Here is a 23,759-nt window from a genome sequence, read left to right on the forward strand (position 1 = left end):
GTCAACGCCGGATTCCGGACATTTCCGGCCGAGAACATGTGTGGAGAACAAGGAAGAGCTGACTAGGGTTAGAGACTTTAGGTGGGACTTTTAACCATAATTCAAATCCAATTTCAATTTCATACCACAATAAACTGGATCAGAATGAAGAAAGGAACATACAACAACCAAAGACATTTAAAATGTTCCATCTTCAGCTCAAATTACGTTTCAAAGAATCAAAGATGTGTCCTTTCTTTAAATCCAGATATACCCAAATCAAACTTCAACCTAACAGAGCTAAATTAGATAGGAAACAGCAAGATAAGATCAATAAATTGAACTAATAACCTGATACAAGCAAAACCCATCAAGAAAAACAACCAAAAGAATCAATATTTCTCTCGAAATAGTTGAAAGAATCCAATTAGATAAAGAACCAGATCTGTGAACCAATAACATGTAAATCAGAAATATAAATAAAGGGTTACTGTACGTGTTGTACCTTGCCTTTTTTGGCAATACTTTGTTTTTATCCTGCAATCAAGATTGTGCTTACGGTGGACTACCCTTAAGGCTTAACCGTATAAATAAATAAATATAGATTTTTTTTTTATCTATATAGAAATTATCTTTTTTCTTTTTTTTTTTAAAGGGAGGGCGTTAATCCATTATAATGAAACGGTAAGCAACACTACAAAAAAAGAGATCTTTTGCGACGGTACAAAAACGTCGCAAATAATACAAAATCCGTCGCAAAAGCTTTTTTGCGACGGCATTGCGACGGATAACAAAGCGTCGGCAAAAAACGCGTAGCAAATACTCTAGAGGCATTTGCGACGTTTGGCTTTCGTCGTAATAAAGTTATTGCGACGTACGTTGTCCGTCATAAAAAGTGGTGTCGGATATCATAATTTTTTTGCTACACTATGTTGCGACATTTTTTCCCGTCGCAAAAAATTACTTTTACGACGTTTGGTTGGTGTCGTAAAAAGTCATATTTTATCTGACATTTTTTATGACGTTTAGTTAGCGTCGTAAAAAGTCATATTTTATCTAATTTTTTTTTTTACGACGTTTAGTTAGCGTCGTAAAAGGTCATATTTCGGCTGACATCTTTTTACGACATTTGGTGTTTCTGACGTAAAAAGTCATATTTTACCTGAATTCATTTCACACATTCATCAAATGTCGCATGTAAAATTGTACACATACTATTATCTATTTTTAATCGTCGCTAATATCATTTGTGACATCTTTCATGTCATATGGTATGTATTTACGCAATTGAATTATTATTAAAAGCAAACAACCATTGATTCATAACACATTTTTCTAGTCATACATATTCAAATAGTCAAATGCAATAACACTGAAAATCTTTAAATATCTAATGAGTACAGAGTAGCATATGAATTGATGGAATTATCTTGATCACATCCTTTTGCATAACCCAATAATAGGCCACCCCTGACCTGAATGAACAAGAGTGAAAAAAAAAAAATATTCATTAAAGTCATGAAATTAATGGTTCAAATTCTATTATAAGAATGTATTTTATTGCACACCTTGTTCTTTTATGTTGAAGTTGACAAAGACATTTGTTGCTGCCCTTCTCTATCTAATTGGCCATCTGGAATCTATTACAGTGACAAAGGATATATTTAAATTTAAGTAAAAATAAGAACTAGCAAACTCTACACATGACCAGACAAGAATAAAGATTGAAACATAACCAAAAAACAAGGTGAAAGTACCTGATCACTTCTAGTGCCACTTGAGTTCACTTGGATGCCCACATGAGCCATTAAAAGATCCAATCGTGACGATACATCATCATACTTTGATTTCATATCATCATACTTTGATTTCATCTCTCCCAGTTGAGATTCATAGCCACTTTTAAGATCATTTAGCTTGGACTCATAGTTTCTTTCCATGTCCTCCAATGTTCTTTTTTCATTAATTCCAGAAGTTGTCGAAGTTTGACCAAATATTTGAGATGGAGTTACTCCTGTCCCGTACATGCGGACACTTCCATGTGTATCTTCTCCCATCACTTTAGTAAATACCTCCTCTCGAAATGAATCATCTTCTTCATCTGCAGGCCTCTCCTCTAAATAATCATTGAATTGACTCTGTCAATAATAATTAATTTGGTTAAAGAAAAGGTAATAAACTAATATGAATGTATAAATACATAATATATATGTATAAATTATATTGTACTTGGTAATTACTTACTATAATAGCAGCAGCCTCCTCATCAAAACTCTCAACTCACTACTAGAGAAAACCCTTTTGGAGACAAATCTTTTCGCGACGGACCAATTTTTCGTCCCCCAAACACATGATTAGAGACAAAAAAATTTATTTTGTCCCTAAAAGTTTTGTTTTTCAAAACTCTCCACTGACGCTATTTAGAGACAAATAAGTTTCAATTAGAGACAAAAAATATTTGTCTTGAAATTTAATTGGGGACGAAATTTAATTTTGTCCCCTATACGTTTTAGATTTTACAAATAATTGGTAAAATTTAAGTGGTTAGGTTCACCAAATTTCAAATTTTGGACGAAAAGAGTTAGGGGAAAAATTTCGTCCCTAATTTTTGTTAACGGAATATATATATATATATATATATATATATATATATATATATATATATATATATATATATATATGATTTTTCTCAGGTAAGGATGCCCTTAGTTTTTCTTATGGAACGGATTTACTGTTTTCGCCCACTTTCCGATCACATTTTCACATCTTAACCGTTCAGTTTTTAGGTCCTAATGTATGGATCACCTCTGTAAAATTTCAGCCAATTTGGTGATCGTTAAGGCGTCCAAAACTGCAATTTACACGAACAAACCGAATCTGTCGAACCGGAACCGTTCGTTTACATTGTTGTAATTTGCAGTTTTGGATGTCTTAATGATCACCAATTTGGCTGAAATTTTGCAGAGGTGATCTATACATTAGGACCTAAAAACTGAACGGTTAAGATGTGAAAATTTGATCGGAAAGTGGGTGAAAACCGGAAATTCGTACCTAAGAAAAACTAAGGACATCCTTAGTGTAGCCGGACTGTATATATATATATATATATATTCATCTAGATAGGGTTTGGCAAAAACAAAGTGTATAGCAATTGACTAGGATTGAAACAATGTAGTTTCAATCTCACATATATTTAGCCTCTCCATTGATCTTAGTTCTTTGAACTATTCGACGATCACTGCTCTGCGACTTCCCCATACAAACCTCCAAACACCTATATCTCCTAGCAGCAAAGTCTCTGTCATGCAATCCCTCTCATCTATCTCGACTCTCTTAGTTTCTCTTCTCTTCATTTAGTACCGTAAATCTCTAATTAGGGTTTTCAATGTTGCAGAATTTCAATCTTTTTTTAAGTTTTGGTTTTGCTAATCTTTGTTTGTTGATGTCGTAGTAAGGTTAGTGGCTCGACTAGAAGAGAATTGCATTGCTGACTGCCACTAACAATCTAAGAGAACTTTTTTGGAAATCCAAATTTTAGATCATCTTTTATATGAAAAGAGTTTAGCGTAGTAGGATTCTTTTGTTTTAATTATTTTATCTATTAGAAATTAAGTATTTATCAGCTAAATTATTTTTACGTAAATACCCCTTATAAAGATACTATGAAAACCATGTCAATGAAAAAAGGACAAACAAGTAAAATTACAAATGAGAAAAAAAGAAGATATATTTTGATTTTTTATTAAAGGTGATTTTTTTGTTTTTTTTTTGAGAAATTTTATTTAAGGTAATGAAGATAGAAATCTCTGCAGGCAAAACAAAACAACAGTGCTTAGGCGATGGAGGAAATCGTTCTAGGTTTCGGCGGCCGCCTAGGCGGGCTCGGCACTGGGCGTCGATTTATAATATTTTCAACCCAGACATATTTCTTCTCTCTCGCCATCTGTCTCTCCTCCAATCTGTCCTTAGGTCGGTGAAGACTCGGAAGTAAGTCTCTTTCTCTTTCTCTCAAACCTCTGATATGTCTGCCGGCGTTTCTATTCATTATTTAATCATTTATAACTATATGTTTCTGGGTCTTTTCAAATTGAATGAATAGTTGATTATTATTCCCCGTTTCTGTTGATTATCTGATTCAAATTGAATGGAATGTTATTGTTTGAATATCATTTTGGTTCGATTCGAAGGTATAAAAAATTGAAGCATAATATTAGATTGTGATAACTTTTCTCAGAGATACCAATTGAGGGTTAGGCTGTAATACTATAAATGTCTAATACTAATATGAGTAATATCAAATATTCATATTAGCTTCTGTCTTGTGATGGAGTAGTCGAGTAGGTCCTGTACTTGGGATAATGGGGATAATGTTTTGGTAATGATTAATGAATCAAAGAAACAAAAATGTGTGGATGCAGAATGCTTAGTTTTCATTGTCTTCTTGAAACCATTTATACAATACTACACTAGTGAAACTGTGGTTATGTAAAAAAATGATTATGATTGTATGAAACCGTGGAATGATAATAAATTGATTATTATGTTTGATATATATTAGGGAACTGGTTTGCACTTCATCTTCTGAAAGGAGCTGGAGTTCGATGGAGAGCGAGACTTGAAAGGATATGGACATGAATATTAGGGAAATGGTTTGCACCTCATCTTCTTAAATTTCCAGAGTTCTTCCAGTCTTCATCTAGTCTATAGTACTGTTCTAGTCCTCTAGTTTATGATAAGTGTTTTGGTATTTCTAATAGTCATCAAGAGTTCTTTTTGAAGCCTACAGTGAGGCTGTTTCTCAAAACAATGAACCTTGGTCTCTTATCGGAGATTTCAGTAATATTTGCGAACTGAGGAGAAAATTGGGGGTAACTTCCCTTTTAATTGTTATATGCATAATTTATGTTCTTTAAATTGGTCTCTTGCCATTTAATTTTATTATTTTTTTTTCTCAGGTAGATTCTTTTCTCTGGTGTATTAACAGTATTATACATGTTTGCTTCATGCAGGATTAACAGAGTCTATGAGTTGTCTTTCTTTAATAAGGTAATAATAATGTAAAACTCTGATTATTACTGGTACAAATTAAATATATTTGTTTGACAAGCTTACACTGCAGTTTGGTACTATACAAGATATTTTTGCTGCGTCATTTAGATTTCAAAATGAATTCGCGTATAATAGTTGTTTTCGATAATGGCCATTTGACATGAGAAAATGCTTAACTTAGCTTCCTATTTTTGGCCTTTCTGTATTTGCAGGTTAGAGTATCTGGTATCCCTGAGTATCTCCTATTTTTTGGCTGTGATTGTAGACATCTTGGAGATGACTTAGGTAAGAATGCTTTAGGTGAATATAATGAGTGTTTCCTAGTAGTTATATATGGATATTAATCAGTGAGTTGTTGCTGGTGTTTTGGCGATGGAAAAGTACTGGAGACAATATGCTAGTTCTGATATTTTTGTTTTTTGTTTTTTTTGTTTATGTACATGATTTTGAGCGTGCTGAACTCATGTCTAATTGTTTTCTGGCACAGGTAATTCATAAAAGTTCTGCAGTGGGAATTAAATGTCGTTGAGAAGGATAAGGATGCATTAGTTGAGGACTTTTCTAAGGTGAGTTTCTTCCTCGTTTTGTTTGGGCATTTGATATGTTATTACAGTTCTATGCATTCATGAAATTCTGATTCTTTGCAATCAAAATATGTTCAGGACGACTACAATGACATGGTGGATGGAAGGCAAAGCTGGTTAGGACCAACTCTGGAGAGCATAAGTGGGGGGCCCTCTTCACTGCCAAGAATAAATGGTTGTGATACCTCAAGTTTTGCATATGCTGCAATATTGTACTCGAGTTAGATATGCATTTTAGATAAACATTGTATTAAGTTGCTAGTGTGTTGTGCTTTAGAAGGTCTTATCTTAAACTATGACGCTATCCTATTATTGTTTGAACTTTTTCCGTCTATAATAATGGAATTGGGGTTTGTCTTTGCTCATTTGTATCTGAATCTGTGTCAAATTCAATATTTGCCTATTTTATCGTCCCCTATTCGTCTGATAGGCGCCACTAAATTTGAAAATAAAAGGAGACGGAATGAGTTTCGTCCCTTATTCATTTGATTGGCGCCATTTATAGTTAATTTTCCCGCCAACCTGAATGAAAATCGGGGATGAAATTTTGTTGATTAGGGGACAGTTTTAATTTCTTCTCCAAATGTATTAGGAGACAGAATTTATCAACCGTCGTCTTTAATAATTAGGGACGAGCATTAGGAGACGACTTTAGCCACAAAATGATTTTGTCCCGAACTTTTTTTTGGGACAAATTCTTAGTTTTTAGAGACAAACTGATTTCGTCCCAAAATGAGTTTTCTCTAGTAGTGACTTGTTGGCCTTCATTATTCTTTGTCTTTTTTGCTCGTGTTTTCATAAACATGGTCAAGCGATCAGTTTTCTCTCCTCTATCCATCATCTTAATAGCAATAAAATGTTGTCAGCACTTTAGTATTTCATTAGATGTCGTTGAGGAAACAAAACTGAAAATGGAAGTACATACAATTGAAGAAAATGTTGTCAGCTTGTGAGGTTTTATAATAATCTAAATTTGTTCTAGAGAGGAAAAGTATGGTTGCAGAGAGATTAGCTATGGAGCTAGCATCAATAATACAAAATTTAATCATGAAAGTTCATATTCATGCATATACATATAGCTAGGCAACTGTGAAATCAAGTTTTCTAGTTCTTGCCTCAACCAATAGTGAACCTGGTTTACTATATATGTAGTAATGACTGAGTTGGTAAAATATTCCTACTTTCATCTTTTCCCAGAATTTACATTTTCCGTTTCAAAAATTCAAGGTTTGAACAAAGGTAAGCATTTATGCATGCTCCAATTACCAACTGAAAGTTGCTGAAAAGAGCAAATGACCAACACATAATTATAAACCTTAGCTAGCTGGCCTTAATTTACTCTCTAGCACTTTATATATATATAGTACTCTATCTCAGTTTTCTTAATGTCAACAACCTACCAAAGCACTTTTTTGAGTTTCCTCGATATCTATATATTTCCATCAGAAAACAACAAAAACATTTAAGATTAATTAAGCTCCACCGATATTCTCCACCTAAACTCAATCATCAATATTCAATTGCACGTCGTCAACAAAAAAAAAATCCAACAAATCAGATTACACACACTCAAATATAATTCATTGGTATAAAACATACCTCTTTCCGTATTCTAGCAAAAGATTTTCGACCAGTTCTATGAGGGGCTCCTCCTTGTGCACGGCTAAGTTTATTTGTCTCACACAGCTCCTACAGTTAAATATAATAATTTTTTTCCTGAATTTATATAATAATGAAAATTTGCAAGTTAGTCGCTTTACCTGTACATCCGGAAGACCCCAATACTTTACTAATAGTATCCATTGATCTCTAACAACCTGATTAGGCGTGATTGCTAGTCGTTCCTCATCAGTTTCATATTTATCATACCATCGTGTCTTGACTCGACTCTTCCAATCCCTCCATCTGTTACCAACCACCTTCAAGCAACTATGTTTATATTCATCTGGGACATCGGTGTTGTCCTACAATCATTTAGATGCAAACCATTAGTAAAGATAAATGTATAAATATAAGTTCAAAACCAAATTGTTTGAAGTGTTTTTGTACCTTGACATCTTTCCAAATGCCATTTAATACATCAGGAGGCATGCCACTCCATGAAGTATATGTTAGAGGAACCTTCTGCCCATCTCGAGCCAAGACTCCAAGTTGGGAACTAAACCTCTTTCCATCTTCATTAATAGGCATCCAATTAGCACCAAATTCAATATGTATTATTTTTCCAGTCCCCCACTCTTCCATTTCACAAGCAGCACCCCGACCTTTCTTAACTCCTTGGATTTCAGTTTGGTCTACTCCAATTTATTTAAAGTAAGTAACTAGACAAGGAAAACAAAGAAAACAAACTAATTTTATTAAAACTAAACCTGGCTCATTTGATTGGGTTGGCAGAGTCTCCTCATGACTAGTGGAGTCATGTCTAGATCCTGACTCATGATGCTGATGTGATTGTGTCTCTGATTGAACAACTCTATGTCTCACAGGTGCCATTTCTAGTTGATTTTGAGTAGATATGTTAGGCCGAGGTCGTTTGAATGGACCAGAAGTAGACCCACGTTTTGTCTTTCTCGGTTTCACAGGTGTAGGTGGAATCAACTCCTCCATAGATTTACCTCTTGTTCTAGCCATAAGATGTCTGCAATAAAACTTTAAATAATAGCAATTACAATACATTGCAATTAACCAAATTTATATATGAAAAATGAAATTAATACCATTAAATCGAAAAGAACAAAAATAAGAATAATAAATGATATGCAGCCAAATACAATAAATCACAATGTGAAACACTAAGAAAAGGTCCGCTGCCAAATAATATTCAATAATGTAAAATACTATACCACAATATTATCTTAAGAAAAAAATAATGTCAAATAAAAGTTCGTAGTAAACATCGGTCAATCGCATTCTTCCATTTCATCATCAATGCTTTGTTCATTTGCATCCACCTCTATTCCATCAACTCCTTCTCTCACCCAACTAACATCCGCATCATTTTGATATACAGTTTCATCCAACTGTTGTTGTGCGTATAATTCAACTTGAGGCACTTCTATTGGACGACGAGAAGAATCCTTCGAATACATATCAAACAGATCTCTAACAGTCATGTGAAGAACATGCAACATGCCAATTAGGATCAGAGGGGTCCTGCACATAACAAACTTGTCTTGCTTGTTCTGCGAAAATAAAAGGTTCATCCCCTACTACATTGTTTTTGTACATAAGATGATTAAAATTCACAAGTGTGAATTTAAACTCATCTTTTTTCAATCCCATTCGATTGTTGACCCAATCACCCTTGAATAAGACAAATTTCATGTCATTGGTATAGCGGATTTCAAGCACATCTGTTAATACCCCATAGAATCTCTCCTCACTTTCTCGAGGATTCCTATCTCTTGCACTAGCAAAACTCATAGTGTCAGCATCCATCATAATACCAGAATTTTGGGTGGCCTTTTTTTTCTCTCTACTCTTTGTACGAAATCGAAAGCCATTGATAAAATATCCTTTGAACCTTCGAGCCTCCTTATGAGGACCATTAGCCAAAATGTTGATTTCGTCAGAAAATACTGTATTAAAAGTTCGTCGTTGTGTCTGAACCTATATAACAATCATTAATATAAAATAAAATTATAACTAATACTTGGTCAAACTTATATTTTTATCGTAAATAATATACTCACACATTTTTTAAACCATGTGTGAAATGTTCTATTGAGAAAATTCTGGACAATGACCTACCCCATAAGAGCTACGTCAATATTAAATCATTGCCTAGACTAAACTAGTCTAGATGAATGTCACTCTAAGAATAAACACCAATAAAGTAACCAGGCAAATAGGGTTGCAATCCGAAGACAATGCACCCTGCATTATTCTACAAGAAACTGTAAAAAAAACCTAGTGGGGGAAGACCCCATCTCCACCCCAACAACTACCACCGCCTCTTGTTGTAGAACCTTAATTTCCTTCAATATCCATGGTCTCCTTATCGAGGAGATCATCATCAACAAGCTCCAAAGCTCGCTTCACCTCACCCACTAGAGGTTTGGGCACCCCCTTCTTCCAAGGTGGATTGTCAGACCCTGAGCTAGCTTTTATCACCTTCCAAGGCTTCTCATCTTCCATCTTGGGCTTGTTGCAACTCCCAGCTGGCCTGCCCACCTTCCTCTTCTTCATGGGAGACACCAACAAAGTTCCCTCCTTCTGGAGAAGATCCAAAAGTGGCTAAAAATCCAGCTCAACAGGAGCTAGTTGTTTGGACCGCTTGTTGTAAGTCACCATAGCCATAGAGGCAGTACGCTTCACACCGGTAATGCTGGACTCCTGGAGTTGTGGACCAGTCGTCATCACCTTAGCCGACGCCCACAACCGGACGCTCAACCTGGCGCACTACTGCCTTGACATTGAACCCAACAAAGAGGATGGCTTGAGCATAAATGGAACTTGTCCTACACCCGAGCTACTCCCCACACCAAAAACCCGGCTCGGGCCTGCACCATGAGACAAAAGAGAGAGCCCTGAAGCCAAAGGGCTAGGGTTAGGTTCACCCTTTCCCTCCATGAAAACTACCGCCGCAAAGACATCCAGAGGTCCAGCACAGCCCTCCTTTGGGTGTTCTAACATTCCACAAACCCTACAGAATCCCACCACACGTTCATATTTGAACCTGAGTGTTGCTGAAACTCCTCCGTCAAAATCGAAAACTAGCGGAGGGTAGGCCTGCTTGATGGGATCAGTGAGCGCATGGGTGATCCGGGCACTAGCCTTCGTCCCACGTCGAATCCCCATCTTATCCATATGCAGAATTTTCCCCAGTGCAGCACCCACTATAGCCACCGCCTTCTCAGTCATTAAGGCCGGTGGAAATCCAAGAATCTCAACCCAGGTGGGGAATGAAAGAATGGGAACCTAGAGAGCGTCACCCAACCCATCATAGTCTGACAGAGCAAACATCGCTTTGCCAAAAAACCACAAGCCGCCGGAAACGATCTTGTCTCTATCCTCCATCTTAGTGAAACGCAGGACGAAGCGGTTACCATGATCCCTGATCGCTTTGCCAAAAAACCACGGGCCGCCGGAAACGATCTTGTCTCTCTCCTCCATCTTAGTGAAACGCAGGAAGAAGCGGTTGCCATGATCCCTAATAGACAAGCGTTGTTTGAGCCCCTAAATAGTGGACATGGTTCCCATGAAAGCCTTTGGATCAACCCTCTTCATACCCAAAAGACAGCCAACAACATAGTGGTGGGAGGATAGAGTCGACTTTCCGGCCTCCCCAAATGACACCCGACCCTTGTCGGAGATTGTAAGAGCAGAGACAAGGCATGCAGAAACGTTGTCGACCATCGTTAAGGCGGCGGGGGTGCTAAGAAAGTATGGAGAAAAAACTAGGGTTTCTAGGGTTTACTTCTGTTTTCTCTCTAATGTTTGGTTGCTTTACCATGAGTCTTGGACATATAGAAATTTATCTTGAGATCTCATTTTCGAAAGAATTTACGATACTGAGATCTAATATGTTCAATGATATAATTTACGATATTGAATGAGGTTCTATATTTGGTTGTCTTGAATGTTAATAAGATAGCCAATTTATCACCCAAAAAAATATGGGTGACAAACTGGCCATCAAAACAGACATCTAAAAATGGAATAGTAGCATTTAGACTCCTATAAATACTAGACAGAAAAATAAAAAATTTCATAAAACCTTTCAAAAGTTAGGGCCAAAAAACAATTTTGCCAGTAAAAACACCATGTTTTTGCTTTTCTACAAAGTTCTCTCATTTTTTTTTTTTTTTTTTTTGCCTTTTTGGTATGAGCAATGAGGGTAAGTAGTTGGTTGAGTTACTTTTGGTGGGGTTAAAAATTTATATAAACAGCCCAATAACAATCAGTATAGCGGGAATAAATTTCTCATTTTTAAGTAAGAATGTCAGAGATCTTATATTTAATACGGAGTCGTTTATAAGTTGTTATATGATTAGAAATATTGCTAATATCACATTTTTGCTTCTAATATTAGGATGTCTGTGCTTTTTTTTTTTTTTTTTTTTTTTGAAGGAAGGGCCAGAACAGGCTACCCTTAGGCCATGATCATTAATGAAACCATAGAATACATGGGGGGACATAGTGCCTAAACCCCAAATAACAGTAAGCACCAAGAGAATCGCCCGAGATAATACCAGGCGTCTCAATTAAGAATATGTATTCTAAACTGCACCAATTAGCGAAGAGTGCATTTCTGGCTACTCTATTCGCTTTACAAGAATGGTGACATACCGGAAAGTAACAGCTTCTTGAAGCCATAGATTACTAATAAAATCAGCTTTCCCACTATGTTGCCACTGGAAAATAAATCCAGGGACACTTAGTTTCATCTTGGCACTAGGAGGTTGCGCCCATTTAATCATGGATCGGCGCCTCGCTAGGCCAGACAAGGCACTTAGAGTGCACACACAGGCATTTAGCCAAACTAGCCCTATAATAATCATGCAGAGACTTATTACACGCCAAAGACGCGACAAAACTAAATAACTAAAGTAATTAAAACAGAAAACATAAATAAAATAGATAGCCCAGGCTGGGCCCAAAAAGAGAGCCCAAGCCCAAGCAAACATCCAGGGAAGAGGAAGACAGCAAGCTGCCTGCCGAATCTGGCCCAAAACCACCCTAGCCACCGCCGACGGACCCTCCACTGCACCGCCCCGGCTCCATCGCCGAACCGCCACCTCCATCGAGCCAAGGAGGAGCGTCACCCCAGATCGGATCCAAGCCGTGGATAAGCGCTGTCGCCGTCTCCGTCGCACCATGGAGAAGCGCCATAAACTGCCATCCCATATTTGCTCCAAAATAGCCAATCCAGATCTGATCGATTCGATCAGTCCCAAGCCGTGCCACTCTGAACAGCCGCCATCGAACATGCGATCCAATCCGCCGACCTGGCCAACAAGGATCGGACCAAAACCAACCAACTGCCGCAATCTCCTCCTCCCTCACCTCGTAAACAGCCACTGCGATCTCCCCTGATCGAGGAACCCGGCCTCACAGAGACTCACACGGAGTCGACAATAGCCCGTCCGACGACGGCGACGGGGCTCGCCGCCGGACAGGGATGAAACGCTCGTTTTCTTCTCACAGGCTCGCCGTCGTTTTCTTCTACCTCTACTCGGAATTTAGAACCTGTCTGTGCTTTTTAATCACTCAGTAACAGTGTAACTAGTGGCTAAAGCCACTGCTATCTGCCTATCTAAATCTCTAATTGCCTGTAACCAAACAATTTTTCCATTTCGTTCAATTCTCTGTACGCATTTAGTTGAGAGAACAATACACTCGTGTCAAAGTTGAAACCATATCGGGTTATCTATGCGACATGATCTTATAATTTGATAGTCATGAATCTCTCATGACGTGTGCTGAGATTTTACTATCTGTTTTATTTGGTTGGTGAAGTCTGAGATCAAAATAGGCTCACTAAACAACAATATGATATATGAATTTGTAACATGTGACGAAGAATCATACAATAACATCAACGAAAATTCAATGGAATCATTCAAATGTCAAAAAAAAAAAAAAAAAAAAAAATTAAATAAATAAATAAATTCAGGGAAGAGGAAGATGTTTTCTCAGGATTCAAGAAAGTGATTATAACATAGAGCTGGGATGTTGGTGCGCCGGCTCTTTTCCACTGTCAAGTGTCAACCAATGCGTTTGAGTAACCATGACAAGAGATTGTAATTGCAGTCTATACTTAAAAACGTTGGTTTCCCTACTTCTGACAAGAGACTCTATTTTCCAGCTAGCAACTGTAAGTTCTTTACTTTAGCTAGCATTACTTAGGGGTGAACATTTATCACACAAACCAATAAGAGCAATTACTACCCAAATTGCAGGAAACATAAATCACATTCCCTTGAATTCTGGCATAATACTAGATGAAAATTCATACAGTATCATTGATCAGTAATCATTCAAGAACACACAGTTGGAAGCATAGGAACCAAAAAGGAAGAACTAAATTCAGTGCAGGAAGATGTTCTATGGTTCTACTCTGCCTCTAAACTACCAGGAGGATTCAGGACTAGCGCTCAAGATGAATCATTGTAAAAGCATGGAGGAATTCAGGTCTCCTCCTCTTATAAGTTAACAGTTAACATAGAGTGATTGATGGTGCTCCTCCTCTAATATGTTAACATAAAGGGTTCGCTATTTTTAACATATAGCAATCAATAGAATTCCATAAACAAAGACAAGGAGCATTTGACTAAATATCTAGGATTCCATCAAATCTGAGTCGTTCTGTAGGGTCTCTTAATGAAAAACTACCAGGGCAGGAAAACCAGAATAATGAAACAGCATATATTTTTGACACAGAAGATTAAGAATTATGCTGGCATTCACCGACTTGATTCTATACAGCAGTGGCATATAATAATTCATTAGTATGAAGATTTCTTCATTAGAGCATGACAACATGAATTTTGCTTTTAGAATAAGTTTTGAGTACTAAAGCTAAAGACTTGCTAACCAAACAATATAATTCAAACCAGCACATGATTTACAAACAGTTAGTGAGTCTTCCACTATGCACATCCAACTTATGCTTGAATTGATGAACTATTCTATTCATAAACATGAAAACAATGAGAGGACTCACACAGAAAGTGAAGTGAGAACACCACCTAGTACAATTGCTACAATCTAAAATCATTCATTCATATTCCAATTTAGCGGGCAGCTCTAATTTATCCACCTAATTGACTTGTCTCAAGTCTCGACAGTAAGCAGCTCATATAGCAGGAGTAATTAGTTTTAGGGAATAGCCAGATTATGAATTTGAGTCTGAATCATTGACTGGACCCATTCCCAGCACTAAGCAACTTATCAACAATAACATTGCAGTAAAGCAGCATATGTCAACATAATCAAAATGAAATCTTGAAATAGGTCATGTTAGTATGACAAACACATTACACGCAATCTTTGTCAAAAGCCCGTAAAACCGTTTATCCAAACTGACAAACAAAGGTGATATTTGAAGACATCTTCTTCAATAGTAGAGAAGGGTAGAGTGTCAAATACAAAACTGGGAATGATGCCAATATTTTACCTACCTAGCTAGCTACGAGGATTTCTCTTCCCGGATCACTTTATCGGATTCAGGCACCAAAAGTGTCTCGGAGTCGGCGGCAGCGCTGTGTTGTTGTTGTTGTTGTTGATGATGCTCCTCAGTGTTGTTCATAAGTGTGTCCATGTCTCTCACCCTGGTCCTGACCACATTGGCAACCAAAACTAACAACACCAGACACCTGAGTAGGATATGAATATGAAGATGAGTGTAGAAGAGATGGAGGTTAGAGTAGAGTTAATACAGTACCAGCGGCGGTGCCAAGGGTCCAGACCCACAGAATCTTCAACCCGGGGGGCTTGTCTCTCCACATTCTTCCTCCTGCTTTTGCTTCTCTACTGTTTGTTGCCGCTTACCAGACACACAACGCTTTCAATAAACTCGCTTGGGCTTTGGCCAGTTCATCCGTCTTAGTCATGTTAAACGACCACAATCGTATGATTGATATTGTCTATATTGAGTTTTGGGAAAAATTCACCAACGGTGTCTGGACACTTAGGGGACTTTCAGAATGATACCTGAACTTACAAAGTTATCAATGTGATACCTGGACTCATTTTTTCGTATCAACGTCGTACCTATGACCAATTTCTGTAACGGCTCCGTGACGGAAATTGGCCGTAGGTATCACATTGATACGAAAAAATGAGTCCAGGTATCACATTGATAACTTTATAAGTTCAGGTATCATTCTGAAAGTCTCTAAGTGTCCAGACACCGTTGGTGAATTTTTCCCAATTTTGCACGTGCGATGCACGTGAGTCACTTAATGAAGACAAAAGGACCGATTTACCCTCAAATTCTTTCTTTCTTTTCTTTTCTTTTTTTCTTTATTCTTCTTTCTTTCTTTCTTTCTTTCTTTCTTTCTTCTTCTTCTTTTCTGGTTTCTTCTTCCCCTTATTTGAATCATCAAGATTCAAATCATCTTGCTCGTCCGATTCCCACCGCCGATCGCCGATCAAACACCGCCGCTGCGTCTGAATCCACCTTCATGCACCACAGATGTTTCTGGTTCCCCCAACTTCAAATCCTATAGCAAATTGAAATTGTGCATTGAGGCTTCACCGCTCACTCCTAGTTTGTCCCCGCCGCCGTCGCCAATGACTTGACCACAACAACCTCCACCACCGCACAACAACGTCGTCCTCCGCTGCTTCTCGATTGGGTTTGGGGATAAGGACTGCTTCTTCCTCCACCGCTAGCGAAATCGTGGAGGCTCAAGGCCACATTCTAAGGAGCACCGGCCGGAAGGACCGCCACAGCAAGGTTTGCACCACCAAAGGCCCCAGGGACCGCAGTATCAGGCTCGTCGCCCACACCGCCATTCAATTCTACGACATGCAGGACTGGCTTGGATACGACCAGCCTAGCAAGGTCGTCGATTGGCTAATCAAGAAAGCCAAGGCCGAAATCAACGAGCTCGACTAGCTGCCACCGTGGAACCCAAACTAAATTTATGTTCATACAACATTTTCTCCGACGATGCCGATATCCGCCGCGCAGGACACGCAGAACGTGAGCCTCAATTTCTCGATGGTGGAGGCTCCGAGTTCTTTGTCTACTAATCGGCGAGGCACAATGGTGGGTAGTAGCGGAGTGGCGAAGCTGGTGAATAAGAATAGCTCGAATTTTTTGCAGGTGAGGATGGTGTGGAGGCCGAAGTTGTTAATCTTTGTCTGCCTAAAATTGCCTCTGATCGAAGTTGGGCTAGAGGCCGAAGTTGTCGGCTAAACCGATGAAATTGCAGGTGAGGATGGTGTGGAGGTGGTGTTGCATGTCGGGAACGAAGGAGAAGATGGAGGGGTGGGATTGGAGCTGTGATTTGAGAGTGGAGGGCTGGCGGGGTCTGAGTTTCTGATCAATGATGTATAAAAGGGGGTCGGAGGAGAGAACGAGAGTGGTGGTGGTCAAGTCATTGGCGGTGGCGGCGGGGATGAACTCGGAGTGAGCGGTGAAGCCTCAATGCACAATTTCAATTTGATATAGGATTTGAAGTAACCAGAAACATCTGTGGTGCATGAAGGTGGATTGAGACGCAACGGCGGTGTTTGATCGGCGATCGGCGGTGGGAATCGGACGAGCAAGATGATTTGAATCTTGATGATTCAAATCAGGGGAAGAAGAAACCAAAAAAGAAGAAGAAGAAGGAAAGAAAGAAAGAAAAGAAAAGAAAAGAAAAGAAAGAATTTGAGGGTAAATCGGTCCTTTTGTCTTCATTAAGTGACTCACGTGCATCGCACATGCAAAATTGGGAAAAGTTCACCAACGGTGTCTGGACACTGAGGGACTTTCAGAATGATACCTGAACTTACAAAGTTATCAATGTGATACCTGGACTCATTTTTTCGTATCAATGTGATACCTAAGGCCAATTTCCGTCACGGACCCGTTACGGAAATTGGTCATAGGTACGATGTTGATACGAAAAAATGAGTCCAGGTATCACATTGATAACTTTGTAAGTTTAGGTATCATTCTGAAAGTCCCCTAAGTGTCCAGACACCGTTGGTGAACTTTTCCCTTGAGTTTTAACTTATAAAAACCTCGGTACAATTGAGTGTGAATCACCTACTTTTAAATTATATTACCTTTTGCCACTTATTTAATGTAATATCTTTTTCTTTTCAACAAATCAATCATACAGTGTTGATCTCGCCACTAAACTTAATTAATGAGTGGTCATTTCTTAATTAATAAGATGGCTTAGGCCCAGTTTGACATCGCTTATGCAGTGCAAAAGCTGCTTAACTTATAAACTAAGTAGCTAAAAGTGTTTGGTAAAATTAAATAAGACAACTTACTTTAAAAATTAGACCATTGAGTTATTGCTCATATAAATTGATAAAAATAAAAAATAAAAAAAAAAAACAACTTTTATAAGCTAAAAACCTACAACTACTTACGATTTAAGCTATACTATTCCAAAACCATATCTTCGTGGATATAGCAACTTTAGTGAATAAGAAAAGCCAGAAGCGAGCACTAATGCACCATTGAAGTTTGTTTTGTCTCACACCCTGTCCATCCATGTTCATGTTGAAAGGACTAAATAGAGCAAAATAGAGAGAGAGAGAGAGAGAGAGAGAGAGAGAGAGAGAATGTCCTCCTACTTACCCCAATAGCCAAAGAAAACGATGCAAGATGTGTACATTACTGGTCACTTTACTTTAGACCGAAATTTGAAACTATTGAGCAAACAAAAATGTAGAACTGGAGAAAATGAGTGAGTTAAACCAGTAATGAACACCCACAACCCAAAAGCTAACTCACATCCCATAACTAAAGCTTTCAACTTTAGCTACCAAAACCTCAATTTCAAACTAACCCTCTAAGCTTTTACAACAACAACATATATTCAACTCAAAAAGCAACGTCTTTAGCCCCAGAAGAAGAAGCTCTCGGGTACCCTTTGTACTCCAATTTCACACCCAAAGAAGCACAAACTGCCTTAAATTTCAACCTCAAATCCTCCATTATCTCCTGCACGCTCTCATTCTCGGGTTCCATAACTGGGTACCTCTCCACCAACTCCTCCATCTGCTTCACGCCCTTCTGGACCCGGGTCGAGAACCGGGTTGGGTCGACCCGGACCGCAGAGTTCCATACCTCCACGCAGCCCTTGTAGAACCCGAGCTCCTTGCCGACCTCGAAGCCCACCTTGAGGCCCACTTGCCTGGCCTCCTCTTTTCCGGCTATCAGGCCGTCTTTGTGGCCTTCGTCGAAGCCTTGCTTGATGTGGATCTCTTCGAAGTTCAGAGACTCTCCGAATATGTCGTCCATGGATTAAGTAATTGTTGCAGAAAAAATAAAAATGGAAAGTTTGAGGGATTCAAACTGCTACCTGTTGCTGTTTGTGTAGTGATCTGCAGTCTCCGATGGCCTGCAATGGGTGGTGGTGGTGTTTAGTGAATTTTGGATGAGAATTTAAACATTTTGGTTCCAATGGGTTGAGTTTTGAAGGTACCCTTGGCCCATTGAGCTTTGTGGCTTAGAGCCAAAGAAATTTTCATAACCAAGGGTTGGGGCAACCAGAGTCCAAAGCCGACATTGTCATTCGGTTTGTTATGGCGATTTCGGTTTTGGACTGTTGATGATAAAGCATATACTTCATCATCTCAACCGAAGCTTCAATTTATATATTTTTTTGGATAGATGGGAAACCAGATTGCTATACAATTTAAGATACAATATTGTCATGAGTTAACGTATATATCCCAAAAACATAAAAATGTAGCAAGACTCACCCGAGAGTGGGTCTCTCCTTCGAGCTGAGAATACAAAAACACATCCAAACTCATCAGTGCATAGCCAAAACTTGTATATATATAAGCTACAACTTTCACAACCCAAATAAAGTTCTTTAACGGAAAAGGAAGAACAACAAACAACTACACCAATGATTGACAAAATACTTGGAAGAACCATCAGATGTAAACTCTAATCCATAATTCAAATCCAATTTCAATTTCATACCACAATAAACTGGATCAGAATGAAGAAGGGAACAAACAACAACCAACGACATTTAAAATGTCCCATCTTCGGCTCAAATTAAGTTTCAAAGAATCAAAGATGTGTCCTTTCTTTAAATCCAGATATACCCAAATCAACTTCAACCTAACAGAGCTAAATTAGATAGGAAACAGCAAGATAAGTTCAATAAATTGAACTAATAACCTGATACAAGCAAAACCCATCAAGAAAAACAACCAAAAGAATCAATATTTCTCTCGAAATAGTTGAAAGAATCCAATTAGATAAAGAACCAGATCTGTGACCCAATAACATGTAATCAAAAGCAGCAAACTTTACAGAAGAGAAAAGGAAGCAAAGGCAAAGAGATCGCAAAGCAGATACAGAGAAAGAAAGGGTACCTCATAAACCAAGTCGAAGAGGGATCGGAGAGTCGGAGGCGGTGAGGAAGGCTCGGCGCGTTTGAGAACCCCTTTTTGATTAGACAGAGAGAGAAAGAATGGGGAAAAGCCTTACTGTGGTGCTTTGCTCACTGATATTTATTGAAGAATTAAAATGGGTGCGTCTGGGCTGGGCTAAACATTCATCTTTTTCTTCATCCACAATTCAACAATGCAGATTCTCACGGATCAGCTGAAACCCGAAGCCTTCATCCAAATCGCCCCAAGTATGAACTCCCTAATTCATAAACACAAAAAGAAAAAATCTCAAAATCAGTGACTACCAAAACTGAAAAAAAAAACATGCAAATCGAACCGAGATTGAAAAAAAAAAAACAAAAATTTACGACATTACAAACTGGCGCAGATTGAGATTGGAAGGGAGAGTACCTGCGACGAGCTTCAATGGCGAAATTGAGCGGCGCAGCTGGAAGACCCAGACGAAGCGAGGTTGGGTGTCCTGAGTTGGACAACAAGAAACGGATCGAGTATCTGGGAGGTTTAAGACTTTCATCCGTATCAAGCCCTTTTTTTTTTTTTTTTGAAATAGATCAAGTCACTATATACCTGGGATCAATGGTTTAGATTAGACAGTGATTGGAGTTAATGGTCCAGATAGCACTGCGAATTTTCTTTTATTTATAATGAATTTACATAATTTTTAAGTTTTATAAATTCATAATAATTAGCCCCAAAAACTTTCCAAAAAAATTTATAGACATTTTTTATAGAAAATTATAGTAAATTATAATAAATTACATATTACTTGCATTATATTAAAATGCATAATTATTTTTATAACCAACATTTTTATTTCAATAGTTGAGATGGACTTTTTCCATATTAGGCATATTTTTCCATATAATGTAAAATTCAAAGAAAAAATGAAATTAAAAATCGATAAATTAAAAAAAAATTATGTGTTTATTGCATAGTAATATGTATACGTAAAATATTAACGCAGTCCATCGTCGTTTCGACTTCGCCTAAAGCGACCAACCCTATAAAGCTTATACTTTCATAAAGAGAGATGAATCACAATGAGATAAATGTCCTAAAATTTTGGATTGCACAAAACGTCAAAACCTTATAGCCTATTAATGCAGTCTAGCATGTTTATTAGTTGCTTGCAGGGAAAAGTATACCTTCCAAGATGAACAAGGTGAAAGAAATAGAATTTGACAAATTCGACCATTGGATGTGAAATATGTCTATAGTAAAAAATTGGCATTTTTCGTTATAATTTCAGCCTCGATGCACAAGGTCAATTCTAAAGTCTAAATACTCATCAAACTAAAACGCTCGTACCCACTCCCTCGCAACTCCTTTTCTCGATCTATCTGCGCTCACACTCTCGCGGGGACGAGGTATATCAGCCCTTGTAAAAAATTCATGACATTTATCTTCCCGTGATTCGGCTCCCCTTAGGAAAGCATAAGCGTATATTGGGTTGACCCCTTTGACCAATATGAAAACGAAGGTCCACCAAGTTAGTGTTTTTTTACATGCCAATTACCTATTAATACGTGTTACATACATGGGTAATGCCAAATCGATCGATTTCCAATTTGTATTATTTGGATCATACAAAATCTTTATATGTCTACTAATGTTGTATAACATGTTTATTGGTTGTAGGGAAAAACATACCTTCCAAGATGAACAAGGTGAAAGAAATAGAATTTGACAAATTCGGCCGTTGCATGTGATCAAGGTGGGGAAATATGGCTATGGTGAAAAATGTACATGTTTTCATCATCATTTCAGCCTCGATTCACATGGTCAACCATAAACTCTAAATAGCTATCAAACTAAAACGCTCGTAACCACTCCCTCACAACTTCTTTTCTCAATATGTCAACGCTCGATCACACGCTCGTGGGGATGAGATGTATCAACGCATGTAAAAAATTAGGAACTTTTATTTCCTTGATTTGGCTCCCTTTAGGAAAGTATGAGCATTTATCGAGTTGACCCCTTTGACTGATATGAAACACAAATGGCAACATGGTCAATTTTTTTACATACCTAATAATACTCTTTCAATACATGGGTAATGACTCTTTAGATACATGGGTAATGCCAAATCTATCAACTTTCAATTTTGATTATTTGGATCACCCAAAATCCTTATATGCTTACTTAAGTTGTCTAGCATTTTTTATTGGTTGTAGGGAAAAATTTACCTTCCAAAATGAACAAGATGGAGGAAATGAAATTCCGCAAATTCGACGGTTGGATGTGATCAAGGCGGCGAAATATGGGTTTTGGTAAAAAATTTACATGTTTTCATCATCGATTTAGTCTTCATCCACGTAGTCAATCCTAAACTCTAAATAACCATCAAACTAAAACGTTCGTAACCACTCCCTCGAAACTTCTTTTCTCGATCCGTCAGCGCTCACACGCTAGTGGGGACGAGGTGTATATACATGTAAAAAAATCAGGACGTTTATCTCTCCTTGATTTGGCTCCTCTTAGGAAAGCATGAGCATATATTGAGTTGACCCCTTTGACTGATACATAAACGAATGCTAATAGAGTTAATTTTTTTTTTACATGGTACCTGTTTGGACCCAAAATAAGCATTTTGGCCTGACAAGGCGTGTCTTGGAGAAATTGAGCCAATGTCAGTGGCTCAAGCTATATATTGTCGACAAGTTCAAAATATATATTTAGAGGCTAAATAAAGCCCACTATGGAAGCATGGAAACATGAAAAGTCAACTTTAGCACATTTTCCTACTTCGGCTATGAGAAACCGAGCTAAATAAGGAAGGAGGGGCGGCAGACTAACCAAATAAAATCTAAATGAGCTAAAACTTTCCAGATTAATTATAGAAAGCCTAAGGATCATTTCTTATGCAGAGTTCCAGAGCTAGATTTGAGTGGAAGGTCTTCAAACAATCAGTCCAATTTTCTACAGAAGCAAAACTGGAAAACTGGACCTGTAAGAGGTCCAGCAGCATTTCCAGCCCAACCGCATGGAATAAAGATCTGAAAATTTGTCAGAATGATCTACACTCATAGTGGAACATTTTTTATGAAGAAGTCGAAGGCTCATTCTGAAGGCTTGTTGGAGAAATAATTGAAGGAATAAAGGGGCAGAAACTGACCTAAAACCAGCTCAATATTCACATGTTCATGTTTCCTACCCACATGAAGAAAGCTAGATGCTTTTCTTTTTTTCCTTGGATATATTTTCCTACTACAATCTCTTTAATAGATCATCATCACTTCCATGTTTTTGCACCTTCATGCCTTGCTTTCATTTCATCATTTCTCTATCTTTTCCATATTTTACAAATCACTTTCATACTCCACTTTCATTATTTTTCTTCTACTCATCATTTCACTCTTCTTTTTCTTCCCTATATAAACACCTTCTCCTCTCATTCTAAAAAACACACATTCACAATCAACAACATCAAAACATCTCTAAGATGATCTAAGTTCTCTCTAGAGCAACCTCTCTAAGAGCAACTCCTCTCCTTCTCTTTCTCTTACCGGTGATCACACTCTAGTCCTAGTCTTCTCAGAAGCCGACTTTCAGTGCCACTAAACCCTCTGTCAACGTACTTCGGTCCTAGTCTCCTAGAGAGCCGATTGTAGTACCACGACCAAACATTCACAACACATTCACATTCAACAACAACATCTCTAAGATGATCTAAGTTCTCTCTAGAGCAAACCTCTCTAAGAGCAACTCCTCTCCCTCTCTTTCTCTTTCTCTTACCGGTGATCACACTCCTAGTCCTAGTCTTCTCAGAAGCCGACTTTCAGTGCCACCAAACCCTCTGTCAACGTGCTTCGGTCCTAGTCTCCTCAGGAGCCGACGGTAGTGCCGCGACCACAACGGTTACAGAACCAGCCAAGCAAGGGTAACGCCCTAGCAACCCAGCCAAGCTAAAGTTACGCTTTAGCAAGATCTCAACATTTCCCGGTGATGTTGCTCTGCTCGATCTACAATATTGAGTATCGATTGTGTTAACAAGAAGAAACTTCAGCAAAGTCCTCACCACGAGGCAGAAAGAATCCCCATGACGAGGTTGGTGCTCTCCTCGTCTACAATCGCTTGAAAAGAAGTCAGGTCAAG

At 38.1% G+C, this 23,759-nt stretch overlaps 3 protein-coding genes and 1 long non-coding RNA gene across 11 annotated transcripts; 1 reads left to right on the forward strand and 3 right to left on the reverse strand.

Annotated features, from left to right (window-relative positions):
* Window positions 1–3,765: 3,765 nt before the first annotated feature.
* LOC133736705 (uncharacterized) lies at window positions 3,766–5,977 on the forward strand. 7 transcript variants are annotated; one of them, XR_009859673.1, is made up of 7 exons: window positions 3,766–3,966; window positions 4,538–4,628; window positions 4,737–4,847; window positions 4,989–5,025; window positions 5,241–5,313; window positions 5,516–5,594; window positions 5,691–5,977. XR_009859673.1 is itself a non-coding variant. In XM_062164301.1 (5 exons), the coding sequence occupies exons 1-4, from the start codon at window positions 3,770–3,772 to the stop codon at window positions 5,524–5,526; spliced, it is 318 nt and encodes a 105-aa protein (XP_062020285.1). In that variant the 5' UTR covers window positions 3,766–3,769; the 3' UTR covers window positions 5,527–5,594; window positions 5,691–5,977. The 7 variants fall into 7 exon arrangements, 1 of the variants encoding a protein (XP_062020285.1); XR_009859675.1 differs by having other exon boundaries at window positions 4,759–4,847; XR_009859677.1 differs by having other exon boundaries at window positions 4,766–4,847.
* Window positions 5,978–6,834: 857 nt separating this feature from the next.
* LOC133727369 (uncharacterized) lies at window positions 6,835–7,894 on the reverse strand. Its single transcript, XM_062154966.1, has 4 exons — window positions 7,662–7,894; window positions 7,373–7,576; window positions 7,212–7,301; window positions 6,835–6,891 (listed from the first exon to the last, which is right to left on the reverse strand). The coding sequence occupies exons 1-4, from the start codon at window positions 7,854–7,856 to the stop codon at window positions 6,835–6,837; spliced, it is 546 nt and encodes a 181-aa protein (XP_062010950.1). The 5' UTR covers window positions 7,857–7,894.
* A 6,641-nt stretch (window positions 7,895–14,535) lies between these two features.
* LOC133737506 (uncharacterized) lies at window positions 14,536–15,109 on the reverse strand. The gene is made up of 2 exons (XR_009859860.1): window positions 15,001–15,109; window positions 14,536–14,915 (listed from the first exon to the last, which is right to left on the reverse strand). It is a non-coding gene; the product is annotated as an uncharacterized LOC133737506 (long non-coding RNA).
* Window positions 15,110–17,895: 2,786 nt separating this feature from the next.
* LOC133724831 (uncharacterized) lies at window positions 17,896–20,191 on the reverse strand. Of its 2 annotated transcripts, XR_009854069.1 has the most exons (4): window positions 20,055–20,191; window positions 19,626–19,902; window positions 18,996–19,019; window positions 18,521–18,631 (listed from the first exon to the last, which is right to left on the reverse strand). XR_009854069.1 is itself a non-coding variant. In XM_062151705.1 (3 exons), exon 3 carries the CDS (start codon window positions 18,529–18,531, stop codon window positions 18,112–18,114), a length of 420 nt encoding a protein of 139 aa, XP_062007689.1. In that variant the 5' UTR covers window positions 18,532–18,631; window positions 19,626–19,902; window positions 20,055–20,191; the 3' UTR covers window positions 17,896–18,111. The 2 variants fall into 2 exon arrangements, 1 of the variants encoding a protein (XP_062007689.1); XM_062151705.1 differs by lacking the exon at window positions 18,996–19,019 and having other exon boundaries at window positions 17,896–18,631.
* Window positions 20,192–23,759: the final 3,568 nt, after the last annotated feature.

This window comes from Rosa rugosa, chromosome 1 (assembly GCF_958449725.1).
Source record: "Rosa rugosa chromosome 1, drRosRugo1.1, whole genome shotgun sequence".
In the NCBI taxonomy this organism is placed as follows: domain Eukaryota; kingdom Viridiplantae; phylum Streptophyta; class Magnoliopsida; order Rosales; family Rosaceae; genus Rosa; species Rosa rugosa.

What these genes read in the sequence shown, in the direction of transcription:
- LOC133727369 (XM_062154966.1), bottom strand. Translation starts at nt 7,856, where the DNA reads ATGGAAGAGTGGGGGACTGGAAAAATAATACATATTGAATTTGGTGCT. An exon ending in GCATTTGGAAAGATGTCAAG is followed by an intron (nt 7,577 to 7,661) that starts GTACAAAAACAC and finishes AAATGATTGTAG; the next exon opens with GACAACACCGATGTCCCAGA. An exon ending in GGGGTCTTCCGGATGTACAG is followed by an intron (nt 7,302 to 7,372) that starts GTAAAGCGACTA and finishes ATTTAACTGTAG; the next exon opens with GAGCTGTGTGAGACAAATAA.
- LOC133724831 (XM_062151705.1), bottom strand. Translation starts at nt 18,531, where the DNA reads ATGGACGACATATTCGGAGAGTCTCTGAACTTCGAAGAGATCCACATC.
- LOC133736705 (XM_062164301.1), top strand. Translation starts at nt 3,770, where the DNA reads ATGAAGATAGAAATCTCTGCAGGCAAAACAAAACAACAGTGCTTAGGC. An exon ending in AGGTCGGTGAAGACTCGGAA is followed by an intron (nt 3,967 to 4,988) that starts GTAAGTCTCTTT and finishes TGCTTCATGCAG; the next exon opens with GATTAACAGAGTCTATGAGT. An exon ending in AGTTGTCTTTCTTTAATAAG is followed by an intron (nt 5,026 to 5,240) that starts GTAATAATAATG and finishes CTGTATTTGCAG; the next exon opens with GTTAGAGTATCTGGTATCCC.